The 21,276-nt window shown below is 34.5% G+C and overlaps 1 protein-coding gene across 4 annotated transcripts in view; it reads right to left on the bottom strand.

The window, feature by feature from the left end:
* Positions 1–21,276, bottom strand: part of TRPM7 (transient receptor potential cation channel subfamily M member 7) — a 160,802-nt gene that overhangs the window by 70,185 nt on the left and 69,341 nt on the right. For 3 of the 4 annotated variants that reach the window (XM_037833993.1, XM_037833994.1, XM_037833992.1), the window contains 6 exons: positions 18,013–18,147; positions 14,448–14,501; positions 3,006–3,146; positions 2,597–2,731; positions 1,766–2,046; positions 204–432 (listed from right to left, as the gene is read on the bottom strand). In XM_037833993.1, coding sequence (XP_037689921.1) covers positions 204–432; positions 1,766–2,046; positions 2,597–2,731; positions 3,006–3,146; positions 14,448–14,501; positions 18,013–18,147 — 975 coding nt within the window. The remainder of the gene's footprint in view (positions 1–203; positions 433–1,765; positions 2,047–2,596; positions 2,732–3,005; positions 3,147–14,447; positions 14,502–18,012; positions 18,148–21,276) is intronic. The other variant, XM_037833995.1, reaches the window with a different exon arrangement.

Genomic DNA, 21,276 nt, shown 5'->3' with positions numbered 1-21,276 from the left:
AACAATCATTATATACCACACCTGAAAAGGATTCAAGAGTGAAAAACTGGGCAAGAAAAAAAGCCCATTATGTTATTTACAATGAAGTACAAGTCACCATCCCATCACTCTCATATGTAAGAAATTTTACTATACGTCAGGACTAATTGCTCCATTCTTTTTAACCTAATCACACTTTATATGAAATCATATGTAAGGTATACCTTGTACCATGAATTTTTTCTCATATTCAGTCTTCCCATCCACATATCAGATAACAACATCTGTGTACAGGTGTGGGCTACAAAAGGTCGAAGTCTTGAAGAAACTGCTAACTTAAGACAAGTTGAATTACTCCAGTTTTTCAGTTCATAAGTGAGCAATTTCATAGCCATAGTTTCATCCTGTCTGAAGGACTGTTCCAATAATTCAACAGCCAATTGCCCAAAATCACTATATAAAGATAAAAACCAAAATATATTCAAATGACCAAATTGCAGTTTTAAGCCATGATTCTTAAATTTATTCATAACACTTTCCAGTTTTTAATATTTTCACTTTCACTAATGGAATTGTGATGTATTACAATCAGAGCAGCTCTATGTTTTTGGACATCTTGTATGTGGAAAGCAAAATATTAAAATGTCACAATATGAACAAGACTGAAAAGGGAAATCTAATTTGCCAAAAAAGCACTTTCTCCCAGTCCTGGAAAGATAGTCTCAATTTCACAAAGAATCAAAACTGACGTTACACTGCTCTGTTCAAAAAGTTTTGTATACTATTTCAAACATCAAACAGTTAGTACCCAGTAGAGAGGAAGAATATGTGAACTGAGACTAATTTAATCATGAAAAAAACATAGTGTCATTAAAGTACATACAAAAAATATCATGAAGATATATCCAGAAAATTTTGCGTGACTGCCCTAGTTTCCAAAGAATGAACTGCACAACCACTACAATAATTGGCCTTCGCAGTATTTCTCACATTTGGGAAGCCTTAATGATCCCTCCTTACCTCATGATTTATCTCTCCTATTTCTGTCCCCGAGTTCAAAGGCTCTAGGGGCTGGCTGTAAGGATTGCATCTGAATAATTGCAATCACTCATACAAAACTTCAATCCCCAGTAAGTGATCACAGGATACTTGCTTGAGCTATTTTCAGTAACACCTCTTAATTATCTTTCCAAGGCAGTCCATTTGCACAGCAGAGGTCCTATAATCTATTAGAAAGCTTCCTACAAACTATCTTTCTGGTTTAATATTTTAGTACTCCCTTAAATAAAACCTAAACTTTCATAAACTGTTTTATTCTTCTACACATATAGTTCCACCATCAGAAATGCCATCTTATTTGGATTCACTCCCATCCCTTAGAACTTAGCTCAAACTTTACTTCCTTCTTTTCCTTACCAGTCCCAAACGGAACTTTTCCTAATCTAAATGCTCTTAAATACAATTATTAAACTGACTTCTGGCATTTCTTCATTCTTGCTGAAATACTTCACTCTTGAATTACAAACATGTATAGGCAGACAAGTAGTTTCTTTTTGAATTTTATGAAGTACCTATTTTTTTAAACTAGTCTCTTAACTGTATAAAAAGTATTTATATACTTATATTTATATATTATATTAAAAAGTATTTATATACTTATATTTATATATTATATTCATATATTTTTAATATATATTAAAGTCCCAATTAATTGCATGAAACTCTAACAGCCACTCAGTCTACTTTGTAGTTTAAAAATGTTTTCAAACAATAAAATATAACTTACTTAGAATATTGCTTCAGTTCTTCTGAAGTATCATCTACCAGGTCACTCTGCTTTGCTTCATATGCCATTGAACGATATATCTTACAAGCAACTAATGCTTTAGCCATTGATTCTTCACCATGCTGCCACAAAAAACGGGCCATGACCTGCCTCTTCATAAGGCAAGCCCAAATTAAAAGTTCATTAAGTGGATAAGGGAAGTGCTTAGTTTCAGGATCATCAATATCTACAAATTCATCTTTGGTTCTTTTCTTCTTTCCTTCTTCTACAGCGGTATCAATCTTCAAGAGGAGAAATAGTAAAAGATTAATAAGATCGTACAACATTCATGCCAGTGAAAATTTTTGTAAAATAATTTTTACGCTTATTTTTCTACTTGATATACCTACACATAAAATTTAGTATCAATTTTACATACTTAATTTATTATAACTCATAGTTCATTTTATACAAATGGCACTTCAACAGAAATATCTTCATTCATTTTACAAATGACATTACAGCATAATTGTCTTTGTAACAAAATCTGGATACACGTTTGTCATGCATGTTCTAAATCAAGAAAAAAAATGGAATAAAAGGAGGCAGCTAAAGTCAAATTATTTTGAAAATTTGGTTATTATCATGTCTAAATTTGCAAAACTTAATACCATCATTAGCTCCTGATAAATATTTTACTATAAAGGAAAATAAGGTTTAAAAATAAAAGATAATTCTTACTAAAACAAGTAGCTTATTTCATAATACTAAGTAATTTTGTTTTATAACAACAAATAATTTATAAAGAACAAAATCCCAAATTCAGAAAGGATAATGTTTAAATAAATATACCTTTGGTCGGTAGGGTTGTGCTGTTTTAATGAAATGATTATGTCTCATTTTTTCCTTTTTATCTGCCCTATTGCCAAAAGATTCATGACTTTTGCGCAACTGAGGAGTGCTGCCGGAGGTATTTCGACCAGACCTCTGAAAATGAGAGCTTATTAGCTTTTACAAGATATAAATATGTTAACATGTTATAAAACTCAAGAATCACTTAATTAACTTATATATATGTAAGTATGTATGTATGTGTTTGCATATACATACAAGCATACATATTTCCAATTATTCTTGGTTGAAAATCTTGTATTTTTAAGACAATGTTACTTTCACTATTCTAACATAAATAATTCTTAACCTTCAATTATATGGATTAATTTTAAAGCATACATATACACTCCCCCAAATCCTTACATACCCGATTATTTCCACCAAGACTATTATATATTAATCGAAAACGTTTCCGAGTGTAGGTACATCTATAGGTTCCTCCCATCAGATATTCTATAACAAGTCCTATATCAATTAGAGTGATCTTATATCCTGGAGGAAGATTTCCCTGTAAAGAAAAAATGAGCTTTAAATAAACAGATAGTATTTCTCAATATTCCCATGTCATATCTAAAAACTGACATATCGCCCAGAATGACAAATGTTTTCTTGCTACAGGAAGCTGGAGTGGCCAGAAACTATCTTAGTATAGAGGGGAATGACTAGTTCTCTGCTTCCTTTTCTAAGAAGAGATTCTCAAGTTTTGAGAACTGAAAGTTACGGCTCAAGTCAGGAGTATGGCCCGCAGCAGGAAGTATCAAAACAATATGCTGTCTCCAGTGCCCTTAACACTTCAGACATAGAGGCATCTGAACCCATTAAGAGCCAAGTATTCCATTTCCTTTGTGGTACAAATCACAAATTGCATTCCTCTGCAAAAATAATGCTACAAATGTGAATTATGTTTCTAGACTGGTCCATAAATACTTATAAGTATATTTTAATAAAAATATATTGTAAATACAGGTTACACAAGCAAAAATTTAGTTTTATTTCATTAAATAATCTTAAAGGGGTTTAATCACCTATTAATAACATAGAAAAAGTTATGTAACTAATACGAGACTTTTGTTCTTTTCCCAAATTTGTTGTTTCTCCTACCAAATGGTTTATATTTATCAACAATTCTGACCTCCAAACATCGCCCCTCTTTCCATTTCCTAGACTATAATTTCATGAATTTAGTACTTTTAAAAATGTTTATACTGTTAATGCTTTGGTGTATCTGTGAAATTTCTGATTTCTAGATATCTATATTCTTTAAATTTCCAGTTAACAAATGAATCAAATGGAAAATACATGTTTCCAACTTAAATACAAGATATTTGTACTTCTTTTTACCTAAAGCAAATTCAAACTCTGCTTTATGACTGAAGATGTCATGCATGATATTCTTCAATTTCATTTTTTTAAAATGCCAAATATGAGTACTTGAAATGGGAAATATTTAAATTAAGGAAAATATTATGAATTGTCTAAAAAGTGTAACAATAAGTAATTTCTCAAAGCACTCATAACTCTTAGAAATTCAATTTATTAATATGAACCAGAAAATGCTCAATTACTGCCTATCTTAGGGTTATCACTTATGGAAATAAAAACCATAAGCCAAGAAAATTGAGCTTCTTATAAAAGCCACAGATGTAACAGAAGTGAAAAAATACCAAGTCTCATATTCATTTCCAGAATTAACTACTATCCTTCCTTCTACTGACATATATAAGAAAATCATAATGCCAACATAGTTGTGAAACTGCTGAATTGAAAGTCTCCCCCATTATTCAATTTTTTCTTAAAAAAAAAACAGAAAAAGTCTTTAATTATTTAAACAAACAAACAACTCAAATTAATGTGAATTGTCCAGAATAGGCAAACCTGCTGAGACAAGTAGTAGACAGTAGTTGCCGGGGGCAGAGGTAGAAGAGGAGCAGGGACGGAGAGTGACCACTAACGGATACAGGGTTCTTTTTGGGATGCTAAAAATGTTCCAAAAGTAGACTGTAGTGACAGAACTTTGTATGTATACTGAAAGCCACTAAAATGTATGTTTTAAATGGATGAATTTTATGGTACGTTAAATGCATACCAGTAAAACTGTAAAATAAAAAATTGCATGCAAAAAAATCAAATTAAATTATTTTTTCAGAATAATAAAATCTAAGTTCTTCATGTGAGATATTATTTTGTATTAAAGCTATAAAACATAAATTGGACCAGAAAATGGCATTTGTCTCTTACGTTTTTGGTTGTTTAATAATGCAAATCATATTTATACTGACAAGTAAAAGTTTGAATAAATGAATTCAATAAAGAAAGCATTTTAGTACAGACACAAAAATATTTTAATGAAACATATTAAGCATCTTTTCATCCAAGGAAATAAAACTGTAAATGTTTAAAACTATTACTACATAAACAATCCCCACAAGAAAGGATATAACTACATGTAAACAGAATTACATTTAGACCATATGACAATGTTATAGATTTAATCACTACAATACTGGATATATATATATAAAAAGAGAGAGGACTGTGGGAAGATGACAGAGCAGGCAGCTCCAAGAATCATTCCTTCCACCCAAACAACTATTGAACTGAAGGAACTGACTAAATCAACCACTTTGAAACTCTAAGGGAATACCGTGCAGCATCCATGGAGGAGCAGGAGGAAGACTATGGTACACTGGCATAAAGACCAGTGACTTTCATCTCTCCTACTGAGGCTACCATCGCTCTTCCCCCAGCCTCCTGCCAACAGCAGTGCATACTGGGGTTCCGGTCCCTGGCTCAGCTTGCTGGTGCCAGAGTGGGACATAAAGAACTAGTCAGTCCTCCAAACTCTGGGAAGTGTGGTCTGATCCCAGATCTTTGATCAACTAATTCAGATCACTGGGAGAACACTGAGGGCAACCATGGTTCCAATACCCTGAAGCAAAGGAAGCAGAGAAATCTTAAAGACAATAACCTTCCTCAAAACTACATTAAGACAGTTAAAGGGCTGCATTTATGGAGCAAGTGCTGAATTAAGAAAACGTAGCTTTAAAAGCCATATAAGAAACTCCTGTTGCCCCCACCCCCACCTTGGTCCTGTTCTAGGGGGAGTAGAGTGGCCCCTGTGTACATACTGGGAGGCATGTATGTGAATGACAATCAATCTGGTGGAATTGTGAAAGACTGAGCTAGGGAACATGTCTCAGGCTTGCCCTCTGAGTTTGTTCTGAGGGCAAAGAAGTCATTTGTGGACAGCTTGGACAGTGTGAGTAACAATTAAGTTGAAATGTCCTGAAGTGAAGGACTACCTGCATTAAATCCCTCAAAAGAAACCAAAGAGGGGTAGGGGTAGGAGTGGGGGGGGGAGGTTGGGGGGTGGTTTGGGAGAACTATTCCAAAGGTAGCAGAGGGGGCATAAATTGAAACACCTGAAAACAGGGAATTCCTAAGGCCCATGGCAAGCACGAGCTAAAGAGAAGCAAGCACCCAGGGTACAGCTCCACAAAGGCTTAGATAAAACAGAGAGGACCCTGCACATCCCATTTGTCTCAGGCTGATTTGTTTCATAGGAGGGCTAAGCTCAGAAAGAGACCACCAGTCAAAGCAGAATCCATATGCAAAGAAAGTGAAAGGTGCTTATCTGCCTTGCTTTGTTAGTTTTGATTGGCTCCTGGCATTCCAGAAAATCTCTGTCATATCACTAGCTGGATACAAATTTAGGGACAGCCCAGGGATTAAATCCCAGAGTTAAAACTGTGAAATATTAAAATGTACAGTGTGCAACAAAAGATTACAAGGCAAACAAAGAAACAGGAAACGGTGGCCCATCCAAAGGGCCAAGATAAAATCCAGAAACCATCAATGAAGACCGGACTTCGGACTTACTGGACAGAGGCATTAAAATAATGATGTTCAATATGCTCAAGGAGATGAAGGAAAACACAAAAAAAGAAATAAAGGATATAAGGAAAACAATGACTGAACAATATGAGAATTTCTTAGAGAAATACTAGAGTTGAAGAACACAATAACTGAAATGAAAAATTCCTTAAGACAGTTTCATCAAAAGATTGGAGGTGGCAGAAGAAAGGATCAGTGAACTAGAACACAAGACAACTGAAATGATTCAGGCTGAGGAGCAGAAAGGAAAAAAAAGAATGGACACAGCCTAAGAGACCTGTGGGATACCATCCAGTGAACCAATATGGGCATTACAGGATTTCCAGCAAGAGAAGAAAGAAAGAAAGGGCTATAAGGAATATTCAAAGAAATAATGGCAGAAATCTTCCCAAATTTAATGAGAGGCATGAATATGCACATTGAACATGCCCAACAAACCCCAAACAGAATAAATTCAAAGAGAAGCACACCCAGACACATAGCAATCAAATTTTCCAATGCCAAAGTCAAGGAGAGAATTCTGAAACCTGCAAGAGAAAAGTGACAAGTTACAAGGTTATGCCAGTAAGATTAAATGCAGTGATATGAAATACATAAAGTGCTGAAATAAAATTCTTGGTTCACTGTCATTTTCTCTTTTTTCAAACACAACAGAGAGATTAACCCATTACCAGAAAAAGAAAAGCTGAGGGAATTTGTGACCACTAGACCTGCCCTACAAGCAATGCAAAAGGAAGTTCTTCAAACTGAAAGGAAAGGACACTAGACCATGGAAAAAAGCAGCAAAAAGAAGCAAAGATCTCCAGTAAAGGTAACCATATAGGTAATTATAAATGCTTTACCACTGCATTGTATTCTTTGTTATGTAACTCCACTTCTTGCTTTATACAGTTGCTAAAATGCAAATGCATAAAAAATATGTTTAATTGATGGTACTGAACACACAATCAAGACTTTGCACAAAATCTTCCCAATAACTGAAGAGGAGGGAACACTCCCTAACTCATTTACCAGGCCCATATCACCCTAATACTAAAGCCAGATAAAAATACCACAAGACACAACTAAAAGAAACCAGAAAGAACTAGCAAATAATCCGGAATAACTGCAGGGGGACAGATGTTACCATCCACTCATCATACACCAAACTGAATTGGGAGGAATGCCCGAGATCACAGCACAAAATCTGTAAGTAAGAACTGTGGATCCAAATCGGGAGACCCCTCCCCCACAGCCCAAGTTACAAAGCCTCTTGGTGCCAGAGAGAAGCTTCCTTCCAGCGAGCGAATACAGCTCAGCTGAGCTCCAACTGGGGTTTTAATTAGCAAGTGTGAACTGCTCACTATGAGGTAGGAATCCCCAAAAAGTAGACAGAGGTTCTGGGTGACGACTAACCTTGGAAAGCCAGAGGGTTGCCTTGGACTAGCTCTGTTCCTTTCTCGACTCAGTGGAGAAAGCCTTGGCCATTTTCAGTTCACAGTTCTGTGACCCAGACAAGGGTGTGGCACAGGCAGAGAGAAACCACTGAAATGCTAATGACCTCCCCCCAGGGCGTCTATCTTCTCTAAGAGGAAAGGGGTGGGGCCCAGCTCTACTACCTGCCTTTCATTCATAACTTAAACCAGTCAAGAATTACAGGCTAATCTTTGCATCAGACAGAGAGCGCCCCCGCACGTCCCAGCGACCTGGGGCTTCCCTTGAGGGATGGCGCGCACTAGTGACATAGCACAGCCTTCCCTCAGCAGAGGTCCTGGAAGATCACAGCTGAGAAGGGGGGCCCGCTTGGAAAACCCAGGGACGCTACGTCAATGCCGGTAGTTTGTGGGTCAGCGACAGAGAAAATCTGGAGCAAAACTGAAATGAAGGCTTAGACTCTTGCAACAGCCTTGAATCTCCGGAAACACCTGGGAGGTATGAATATTAAAGCAGCCCTACCTCCCTGACCACCCAGACACACACACCACGTTCAGGGCGGACAGCTCCAACAACAAACCCAAACTGAGTTCACCAACTGAACCCCACAAAAATCATTTCCCCACACACCACAGAGACAGAGTTGGGGAGAACTGACTTGAGGGGTACAGGTGGCTCGCAGATGCCATCTGCTGGTTAGTTGGAGAAAGTGTACGCCACCAACACAATTGTATTTCTGAAAAATTAGATCGGTTTTTTTTTGTTTTTTTTTTACAACTTCAAAGAACCCTATCAAGCAAAGCAAATGCCAAGAGGCCAAAACAACAGAAGATCTTAATGCATATGATAAAACCAGATGATATGGAGAACCCGATCCCAAACACTCACATCAAAATATCAGAAGAGACACAGTACTTGGCACAATTAATCAATCACAATAGAGGAACGAAAACATGGCACAGGATATAAAGGCATGAAGAAGACCACAGAACAGGATAAAAGGGACATAAAGAAGACCCTAGAAGAGCATAAGGAAGAAATTGCAAGAGTAAATAAAAAAATAGAAGATCTTATGGAAATAAAAGAAATTGTTGGCCAAATTAAAAAGACTCTGGATACTCATAATACAAGATCAGAGGAAGCTGAACAATGACTCAGTGTCCTAGAGGTCCACAGAACAGAAAATGAAAGAACAAAAGAAAGAATGGAGAAAAAAATTGAAAAAATCAAAAAGGATCTCAGGGATACGATAGATAAAATAAAACGTCCAAATTTAGGACTCACTGGTGTCCCAGAATGGGAAGAGAAGGGTAAAGGTCTAGAAAGAGTATTCAAAGAAATTGTTGGGGAAAACTTCCCAAACCTTCTACAGAATATAAATACACAAAGCATAAATGCCCAGCGAACTCCAAATAGAATAAATCTAAATAAACCCACTCCGAGACATATTCTGATCAGACTCTCAAATACTGAAGAGAAGGAGCAAATTCTGAAAGCAGCAAGAGAAAACCAATTCACCACATACAAAGGAAACAACATAAGACTAAGTTGTGACTGCTCAGCGGCCACCATGGAGGCGAGAAGGCAGTGGCATGACATATTTAAAACTCTGAGAGAAAAATTTCCAACCAAGAGTACTTTATCCAGCAAAACTCTCCTTCAAATTTGAGGAAGAGCTTAGATTTTTCACAGACAAACAAATGCTGAGAGAGTTTGCCAATAAAAGACCTGCCCTACTTCAGATGCTAAAGGAAGCCCTACTGACAGAGATACAAAGAAAGGAGAGAGAGATACAGAGAATTTTAATAGACATATATAGAACCTTACATCCCAAATCACCAGGACACTCATTTTTCTCTAGTGATCACGGATCTTTCTCCACAACGGACCATATGCTGGGACATAAAACAAGCCTCAATAAATTAAAAAAAAAAAAAATTGAACCTATTGAAAGCACAATCTATGACCACAATGGAATACAAATAGAAGTCAATAATTGGCGATTGTAACTCCACTATTTACCTCCTACATGATACAAAATACACAAACTCTAATGACAAATCAACGGTTTTGAACTCAATGTAAAATATGTAACTTTTGACAAGAACTATATAAAGGTGGGGGAATGGAGGAGTATAGGTACATAGTTTATGTGTCCTATTGAAATCAGGTTGGTATCAAAGAAAAACAAGATTGTTATAGATTTAAAAGTTAAATTTAAGCCCCACGGCAAACACAAAGAAAATATCAGAGAATATGACCATAGAAATGAAAAGTGGAATATGGGTTACGAGAAGTGGGGGAAGGGGCAATGGGGAGTTAAGAAGGGAGTGTAGGTTTCTGTTTGGGGTGAAGGGAAATTTCTAGTAATGGATGGTGGGAAGGTGATAGTATTGCAACATTCTAAATGTGATTAATCCCACTAATGGAATCCTAGGGAGGGGGTGGAATGGGAAGATTTAGGCTGTATATATGTTTCCACAATTGAGGGGGAAAAAAAAAAGACAGTCTAAATAGGTGACAAGTGAATGCCAAGGATGACCCTGGATGGGATCTGAGGATGGAGAACAGGAGGCTCAAAGGGACACAACTGAGACATAAAGAAAAGGAAATATAGAATGTAAGCTTTGTATCATTGTTGAATCTCTTGTACTTCTTAACTGCGCTTAATGGGATTGCGTAAAAGAATGTTCTTGTTCATGGGAATCGTATACATGAATTACAGTGTTTGTTCAAGGATGCGTGCAGCCTGCTCTCATATGTTCAGAAGACAGAGCAACAGGTGATCGATGATAGACAGGAAGAGAGGGAGGGATGGAAGGAGGGAGGGAAAGAAATAGCAGTGTGACAATATGTTAAAGTTAGTGGATCGGGGTATCGGGGGAGGGGGGGTCAGGGAATGCTGGAGTTCAGTGTATGGAGTTTGTATTGTTTTTGAAACTGTTCCTATAACTTTGAATTTATTTCAGAATAAAATCAAAAAAAAAAAAAGAAAATTACAGACCAATATCCCTTACAAAGATTAAAAATCCTCAACAAAATACTAGCAAACTGAATCCAAGAGTACATCAAAAGAATTATACATCGTGACCAAGTAGGATTCATCCCAGGTATAAAAGGATGGTACAGCATAAGAAAATCAATTAATGCAATAAGCTACAGTAACAGACTAAAAGTAAAAAAAAATAAAAATAAAAACACCAAAACAATATCATCTCAATGGATGCATAATGTAGAAAAGGGAATTGACAAAATCCAGCAGCACTTCTTGATAAAAATACTTAGAAAACTAGGACTAGAAGAAAACTTCCTCAACATGATAAAGGGCATCTATGAAATACCCACAGCTAACATCATACTCAACAGTGAAAGACTGACAGCTTTCCCTCTAAGATCAAGAACAACACAAGGTTGTCCACTGTCATCACTGTTATTCAACATTGTACTCAAAGTTCTGGCCAGAGCAATTAGGCAGTGAAAGAAATAACAGGCATCCAAATTGGAAAGGAAGAGGTAAGACTTTCCCTATTTACAGAGGACATGATCCTACATACAGAAAATTCTGAAAAATCCACAGCAAAGCACTGGAACTAAAAATGAATAGAAGTGGAGGGGAATAAGAGCAACATGCAAAAATCAGCAGTGTTTCTATATACTAGTAATAAACAATCTAAGGAGAAATCAAGAAAAAATCAATTTACAATAGCAACTAAAAGAAACAAATATCTAGGAATAATCTTAAACAAGGATGTAAAGAACTTGTACACAGAACACTACAAGACATTGCTAAAAGAAATCAAAGACGACTTAAAGAAATGGAATACCATTCCATGTTCATGGACTGGATGACTAAATATTGTTACGATGTCAATTCTACACAAAGTAATTTACAGATGCAACACAATCCCAATGAAAATTCAAACAGCCTTCTTTGCAAAAATGGAAAAACCAATCATTAAACTTATACAGAAGGATGAGAGTTCCCAAACAGCTAAAGCCATCTTGAAAAATAAGAACAAAATTGGAAGACTCACACTTCCATATTTTAAAACTTATTACAAATCCATAGTCCTCAAACAGCATGGTACTGGGTAGCAGATACTTAATTATGCAGAATTTTTAACTAGGCTAACTTAGATGTTTAGAAATTGACAGAGGTGATGGCAGCACAATATAGTAAGTATAATTAATTGCACTGAATTATGTGTGTGATTGTGGTTACTGTGGATCACAATGGATACTGTGAACCACTGTACACTTCATATGGACCATATGATATGTGAACTTCTCTCAGTGAAACTGCAAGAGAAAATGGCATGGTACTGGCACAAGGACAGTCATATAGACCAATGGAACTGAATTGAGAGTTAAGAAACAGACCCTCATATTTATGGCCAACTACATTTTGACAGGGGTGCCAAGTCTGCTCAATAGTCTCTTCAACAAATGGTGCTTAGAAAACTGGATGTGATATCCATGTGCAAAAGAATGAAAGTGGACCCCTACCTCACATTTTTATATACAAAAAATCAACTCAAAACCAATCAAAAATCTAAACATAATAACCAAAACTTATAAACTGTGTTTATAATCATCTTCAGGACCTTGTGCTAGGCAATGGTTTCTTAGACTTAGCACCAAAAGCATGAAAACAAAAGAAAAAAAAAAAAACCAGATAAATGGGACTTCATCAAAATTAAAACATTTTGGGCATCAAAGGATTTTATTAAGAAAGTGAAAACACAACCTACTCAATGGGAGAAAAATATCTGGAAACCACATATCTGATTAGGCTTTAATATCTAAAATACATAAAGAAATCCTACAGCTCAACAATAAAAAGACAAACAATCCAATTTAAAAATGGGCAAAAGACTTGAATAGATAATTCTCTGAAGAACATATACAAATGGATAGTAAGCAAAGCAAAGATGCTCAAGATCATTAGCTATTAGGGAAATGAAAATCAAAACCCCAATGAGATACCAGGCTTTAATATCTAAAATACATAAAGAAATCCTACAGCTCAACAATAAAAAGACAAACAATCCAATTTAAAAATGGGCAAAAGACTTGAATAGATAATTCTCCGAAGAACATATACAAATGGATAGTAAGCAAAGCAAAGATGCTCAAGATCATTAGCTATTAGGGAAATGAAAATCAAAACCCCAATGAGATACCATTTCACACCCACTAGAATGGCTACAATTTAAAAAAATGGAAAATTACAAGTGTTAAAATGGTGCAGCCACTGTGGGAAACACTTTGGTAGTTCCTCAGAAAGTTACGTGTAGAATTCCCATACGATCCAGCAATCCCAATACTTATGTATATACCCAAAAGAACTTAAAAGCAGAGACTTGAACAGATATTTGCACACCAAAGTTTATAGAGGCATGATTCACAATTATTAAAAGATGGAAGCAACCCAAGTGTCCATCACTAGATGAATGGATAAACAAAATGTGGTATATACATAGAATGGAATATTACTCAGCCACAAAAAGGAATGAAGTTCTGATGCATGCGACAACATGGATGAACCCTGAAGATATCATGTTGACTAAAATAAGCCAGACAGAAAACAACATACACTGTATGACCTCGATGATATGAAATAATTAGAATAAGCAAACTAATACAGTCAGAATCTAGAATATAGGTCACCAGAGGACAGGGTATGAGTAGGGAATGGGTAGTTAATGCTTAAATTGTACAGTTTCTACTTAGGTTGATCATATAGTTTTGGTAATGCATGTGGGTGACGGCAGCATAACAATGGGAAAGTAATTAACAGTACTGAATTACATACTTGAATATGCTTAAAGGGGGAAATTTTAGGTTGTCTATATAATACTAGAATAAAAATTTAAAAAAAAAACATAGGAGCATACAACACAGTGAACCTTTTTGTAAATGATGGACTGTAATTAATGGTACAATTATAAAAATGTTCTTTCTTGAATTGTAACAGAGGTGCCACACTAATGCAAGGTGTTAAAAATAGGGTGGTATAAGGGAACGCTATATTTTATGCATGATTTTTCTCTAAACGTACTTCTCTAATTAAATATATATATAATAAAGAAGCTATATTTTTCTGGAAATTTGTAGAAATGTATTTCTTCTCTGTTTTTAAACGAAAAAGTAAATGAATAATTTCCTTGTAAAATAAAACATAAATGAGTGTTTCAGCATTTTTATTGACAAAATCTTTCTGACGATCACCATCCCACTGTTCCCCTGGATGTCCTTTACATAACCAGGGAACAATTCCTTCTGAATAAAGAAATAAGTTGGTTCTATGAATAATCTTATCCTGTGTTCTTTACTTCTACCCTACCATAAATTTGGCCCTTATATTATTTTACCTTGTTCTAAAAACTGTAATTTTACTGCTTCTGTTTTTAAGATATATTTAAATACCTCTGGAAACAGATTTAGTATAAGTAATTTTTTAATGTCACTCTATTTTCCAAAAACAAAAATAATCTCTTACCTGTTTGACATCTCGAACAAGATGAAATAGCATTGGATTAGTTGGACCTTGTTTCTTTAGGGATAAACAAATAGAGCAAACTGTATTATTTTTCTTCTAAAATAATGTAAGCAATTCCCCTTTGTTACTTAAAGGACTTTTATGAACCTTCATGTACAGATTATATTGCTTTTGAATTACTTCCTTAAGTTAAGCTTATAAAAATAAAACAAAAAAGATATAACCATTTCATATTACCATATTTACCTTCAACAAGATAATTTCAGAGTATCACTAAAATGACACAAGTTTTATTTTCTAAAAGTCATGCCAACATTACAAGCTTCACAATTTTATCTTAAATTTATATATACATTTCTTTCATTGATTATGGAGTTGTACATTCTCTTACATGAAAATGTTCTCATCTCTGTTTCTGCCACTAATTATCAAATTACATCAACACAACACATTTTGGGTCGCAAACCTTTAACATTATATATCATATTTTTCTACTATCTTACTTCCCTTTATGTATTTTATTCAAATAGACTAAATATAAGTTTTATTTTTACATAGTCTTATTACTTGATGACATCCTATATTTTCAAAAAATACCCAGAAATGTACCACTCACACCAAGACACATTTTTGAGACCAAAAATGCATTCTTTTCAACTTTTTAGGCACTGCTTTGGCCTATCTGAAATTTACTGCAATGAATTCTATGTGGCACATATCAAGTGACTTATTCTCAATACTTTAAATTCTATGATTGAAAAAAATCATCAAATAGGGTTTTTTTTCCCCATTGTGTTATTGTTAATTTTTAAATGAGAGGATATTACAGTATTCAATTCAAATTAATTTACTTTTCTTTTTGATCACTTCTACTTGGAAAATCCTGTTAGACTTTCAAATCTAAATGGGTAAACCCACCACTATTTTTTGGAAAGAATTATTAATTTCCTTGATATTCTTGGCTTTCAAATTCTATATATTATCTAAAGATGACTAACAGTGTTATTGTGTACAAACTGTATTTTACCTTACTTTGCGCTGTCTCATTTTACAATATTTAGCTATCCACTTACAGGCTAGGTCCTTTCTGTCCACTGTACCCCACAGGTTAAATTTTTTTTAATGTATTTTCAAAGTTAATATAAATATTTAATATATTTTAGGTATTAGGAATAGTTTCATTGAATTTTCTCTAGTAGTATATAATCACATAGGAATGCAACTGCAATTTTACATGTTCTACTTACCATAATCCCTTAAACATAACTTCTTAGTTTAAAATATACTCTGGCACAGTTTTTTTTTTTTTTTTTTAATTAAATTCAGTTTTATTGAAATACATTCACACACCATACAATTATCCATGGTATACAATCACTGTCCACAGTATGATAACATAGTTATGCGTTCATCACCACAATCCATCTCTGAACATTTTCCTTACATCAGAAAGAACCAGAAAAAGAATAAAAAATAAAAGTGAAAAAAGAACACCCAAATCATCCCCCCATCCCACCCCATTTGTCCTTTAGTTTTTATCCCCATTTTTCTACTCATCCATACACTAGATAAAGGGGGTGTGATCCACAAGGTCTTCACAATCACACTGTCACCCCTTGTAATCTACATTATTATATAATTGTCTTCAGGAGTCCAGACTGCTGGGTTGGAGTTTGGTAGTTTCAGGTATTTACTTCTAGCTATTCCAATACATTAAAACCTAAGACGTGTTATCTATATAGTGCATAAGAATGTCCACCAGAGTGACCTCTCAACTCCATTTGAAATCTCTCAGCCACTGAAACTATTTCGTCTCATTCTGCATCTGGCACAGTTTTTAAAGTGTGGTCCAGGGACACTTGGTCACCCAAGACCGTTAGGAGGTACATAAAATCAAAACTATTTTTTTAAATTTTTAAGATAATCTTTTATGAGTGTTTAGCAGAGTTTTCCAGAGGTTACCTGATGTACTATGTATCACAACAGACTGAATTCCGAAACAGATATGAGAATCTACCTCCTTCCATAAAGCCAGACATTAAAGAGATTTACAAAAATGTTTAAAAAAAAAAGCTACCATTATCACTGATTTTTTACATTTTTTTCAGAAACGTTATGTTAACATTTAATGGGTTAAAAACTTAAAAACTTTATAAAACTTAAACAAGAACTGATGCCGGAAGTAATTTTTATCTCAATAACTTTGAGTTGTATAATCAAAAACATTACTTGCCTTCCTACTGGGATCATTTTGCATTTTAATTCTTTTATAAATGCTTTACATTTCAGGGATAAACCTTACTTAAGCACAATGAATAATTCTTTTAATTTTTGAATCTGCTCACAAGAAGCAGAACACAAAGAAACCCCAATATAACTGTGCTAGACACTATTAAAAAATAGGGGAAAATGAAGATATAATCCCTGCTCAAAAGAAATTTACAATTCACAGAGGAAGGTATAACCGTACTGAATTAACTATAACACTGGGCTTCATGGAGTACTGTGGTAGTATGGCATTTTAGCCAAGTTCTACAACATGAATAATAATACTTCAATAAGCAGGGAATGACTAGAAGAAAAACATATACCAACACGGTAGAAATAACAAATACTTAAAAGGAGGTTTGCCTTTTGAGGAAATAGCAGGTAAACCACTGTAGTTGAAACAGTACGTAAGAGAAAATAAAAAGGCCAAGTGAGAAAAGGTAGCCTGGGCCAAATGTGGAAAGTTTCAAAAAGCAGGTTAAGGCTTTATTATATTTTACAATAATATGATGATGATTATTATTATATACACAATGAAGAGCCATCAAAAGTTTCTAAATTGGGGAAATATGACAAAATATGTGATTACAAAAATAATTAAAGAACTAATTTGAGGAAAATCTACAAAGAAGAATAGATTACTGCAGTAGTCTATACTGGGAATAACTGAGTAGCACAGCTAGGATTTATCACTGTTTATCCAAAGCACAGGTCAACAGCATTCATATCATTATTATGGAAAACCAGTGAGAAGGGTAGTATTTATCCTCTCCAATTCTAGTGACATATTGAAACATGAAATGAAAGGAGAAAGGTTTTATGAAAAGAATACCAAGTTCTCAGGAGTTCACTAAAAAAAATGAAAATCTGAATGTAAACTAAAAGGTCAAAACCAGGCATGTTGAAAAAAAAAAAGTAGGGAAGAAAAGGCAACATATAATCATTAGACAAAGGTGTCAAAAGAAACATAATGACCCTAGAAATTAACAAGTTGATCCTACAGATTAAAAAAGGGGTGGAGGGTGGGAAAGGGAGACAGGGCTGTTACTGGTAGAGCCACTGCAGGTTAGAAAATCTACATCAAGCAAAGGAGATGACCTATGTGGCTACAGTGGCAGGGCAGGGCTCCAAAAAAGGGGAAAAATGCTTCAGATTGTCATGACCAATCCATACCAAGAGTTGCTATAATTTTTCCATTAAATGTAGCAAGACCTTAAACGATTGGATATGTTCAGGTAAAAAGACACTACCCAAGACAATAGAACTTAGTCAACAAACAAACTTAAAGTAGACTTACAGTGTTGTAAAGTTCTTCCAGTCTAGGAATGGTGAGGAATTTATGCATGCTAACTCCATTTTCAACAAGAAGTTTAACAAATGCAACTCTATCCATTACAAGAGCATCTAGCATAGCTTGTTCCAAGGATCCAACCTAAAAGAGGACCAAAATTAATAAATATATTTTAAAAGTTCTAATTGTATAAACACTTCTAAATACAACTCTTCAGTATTTATACCTATTTGTTCCTGAACAGTTTTACAGCACAAATAGAAACATGCGAAACAGAAGAAGACTAGGACTTCTGCCATACAGAAAACAGAAGAACAGAACTCTCTACAGCAGCATTCCCCAAAGAGCATCCCATAAAAGTTATTTCTGTAGAACAATTATTACATGGGAAAAAAAAATCATCTAGTAAATTTGGGGAAAAAATAACTTACAGTGAGAGTTCTCAACATATAGGAAAGCTTTTTTTGCAGAGATCATTTGAATAATGAACTGTCATTTAATGGGTAGTGTCCAGGGATACAAAAGTCATGCATTAGGCTAGGCAATCCCACTCGGAAGGAATTGTACCACATGCACAAACCTTTCTACCAACCTGTTAGATGCTCACAAATGAAAATACTGTAATTCTGCTTTACATATGAACACGAGGTATTCTGTTCCAGTTTTGTCAAACAATGAATTTCCAAAAAACACACATTCAATGTAAGTTAGTCAAGACTGAACCTAGTTTTATTTGGAACTTTACCAGAAATTAATCACCATTGGAGAAAATCTTTGACAACAAAAAAACCCTATGTTATTTGAGTTTAATGTAACACACATCTGTATCAATCAGCATTTGTCGCTGTTACTTGCAAATTTAGGGGACTCGTAGAGATTTTTCAACAGACACCAAATCAAGTTACGTTAAAATAGTGGAGACATAAATTATAGGGATATCACTGAGCATCATAAAGGTGGTTTTAATCCTATTGTATATTACTACTTCTGTATATTTTTTTAATTTTTTGGTACCATATGATAAATCTTCAAGATAAAAATCATTACCAAAAGCACTGGGTTTTTCCTTCTTACTTTTCAGTCTTATTCCGAATCTATCCCAAGAGGATTAACATGCAATTAAACAACTTCTCTACAGCAGTTTGTACTACCATTTCTTTCTCCAATCCACTCTATATTCACCAACACCTAACAAATGATATATTCTCCGATATCTTAAGTAAACAGACTAAATGATTGCCTAACACATGACGGGATTTAGAGATGGGAGGTATGTTTCCTGTGATATTTTCACTACTCAGTTCTATGACAGAACCATGAAAATATTTTTACATGACATTTGAAAATAAGTAAATATAAATGGATTAAACTCTCTACTCAAAAGAGACTGCCAGAACACACAAAAAGCAAGATCCAGCTAAATGCTGCTTCCAAGAGACTCACCTTAAATTCAGACACAAGTAGGTTGAAAATGAACACATGGAAAAAAATATAGCATGCAAACAGTAACCAAAAGGGAGCTGCAGTAGCTATACTAAAATCAGATAAACTACTGAAACTCTCAAGTGGGGAAAAGAAGTTCACTATATACTGATATAGGGGTCAATTATACAAGAAGACTTTGCAACTACAAATATATATGCACCAGAGCCACAAATATTTGAAGCAAATATTGACAAATTTAAAGGGAACTTCAGCACATCACATTCAATAATGGATAGAACATTTAGACAGAAAATCAGTAAGGAAGACTTGAATGGTACTATAAACCAACTAGCCCTAACAGACATATACATGAACATTTCACCCAACAGCAGTAGCATACATGTTCTTCTCTACTACACATGGGTCATTCCCTAGGATAGACAACACATTAGACCACAAAATGAGTTTCAAGAAAATTTTAACATATTGAAATCATATAATTTATCTTCTCCAGATACAATGGAATGAAACTAGAAATCAGTAAAAAAAGAAGAAAAGGAAAATTCACAAATTTGTGTAATTTATCTTCTCCAGATACAATGGAATGAAACTAGAAATCAGTAAAAAAAGAAGAAAAGGAAAATTCACAAATTTGTGGTAATTAAAAGACATTCTTAAATAACCAATGGATCAGACAAGAAATCACAAGGGAAATTAGGAAATACCTTGAGTTAAATGAAAACAAAAACACAACATACAAAACCTTATGGGATGCAGAAAAGGTAGTGCTTAGAAGGAAATACATAGTACTAAATGCTTACATTAAAAAGAAGAAAAAATTTCAAATCAGAGACCTAAACTCACAACTGTAAGATAAAGAGGGGGAAAAAAAAAAGATAAGCAAACTACACCCAAAGCAAGCAGAAGGAAGGAAATAAAGATTAGAGCAGATAGAAATAAAAAGAGATTAAAAAAAAACAATAAAGAAAATCAATAAAACCACCAGTTGTTGGTTTTCTTTAAAAGATCAATAAAATTGTCAAACCTTCAGCTAGACTGACAAAGGAAAAAAGAAGACACAAATAACTAAATGAAAGGGGGAACAATACTACTGGACCCACAGAAATAAAAAGAATTATAAATGGATATATGAACAGAACACCAACAAATTAGAAAACCTAGATGCAGAGGAGAAATTCCTAGAACAGACATACTTAACTGACACCAACCCAATAAGAAATTGAAGACCTAAACCGATCAACAGGTTAAGATATTGAATCAGTAATCAAAAAACTCCCAACAAAGAAAAGTCAAGGATAGATGGCATCACAGGTCAATTTTACCGAACATTCCAAGAAGAATTAACTCCTATCCTGCTCAAACTTCTCAAGAAAAATAGAAGAGGAACATTCGTAACTCATTCTGTGAGGTCATCAACTTCATACCAAAGCCAGATAAAGGCACCACAAGAAAAGAAAATTACCGACCAATATCCCTTATGAATAACAGAGACAAAAATCCTCAACAAAATTACTAGCAAACCACATACAAGAGCACACCAAAAGAATTATACAGCATGGCCAAGAAGGATTTATCACAGGTACAGAAGTATGGTTCAACTAAGAAAATCAACTAATGTAATACACCACACACTAACAGAATGAAGGAAAAAACCCACATGATAGTCCAAACTGACACAGAAAAGGCATTTGACAGAATACACAGCACTGCTTGATAAAAACACTTAGAAAACTAGGAATGGAAGGAAATTTCCCTCAACATGATAAACTGCACTTACGAAAAGCCAACTCAATGGTCAAAGACTGAAAGCTTTTCCTCTAAGAT

Source organism: Choloepus didactylus, chromosome 4 (assembly GCF_015220235.1).
Source record: "Choloepus didactylus isolate mChoDid1 chromosome 4, mChoDid1.pri, whole genome shotgun sequence".
Classification (NCBI taxonomy): Eukaryota; Metazoa; Chordata; class Mammalia; order Pilosa; family Megalonychidae; genus Choloepus; species Choloepus didactylus.
Note: the sequence above shows the minus strand (reverse complement) of the source record. Positions and strands in the feature narration are given on the sequence as shown.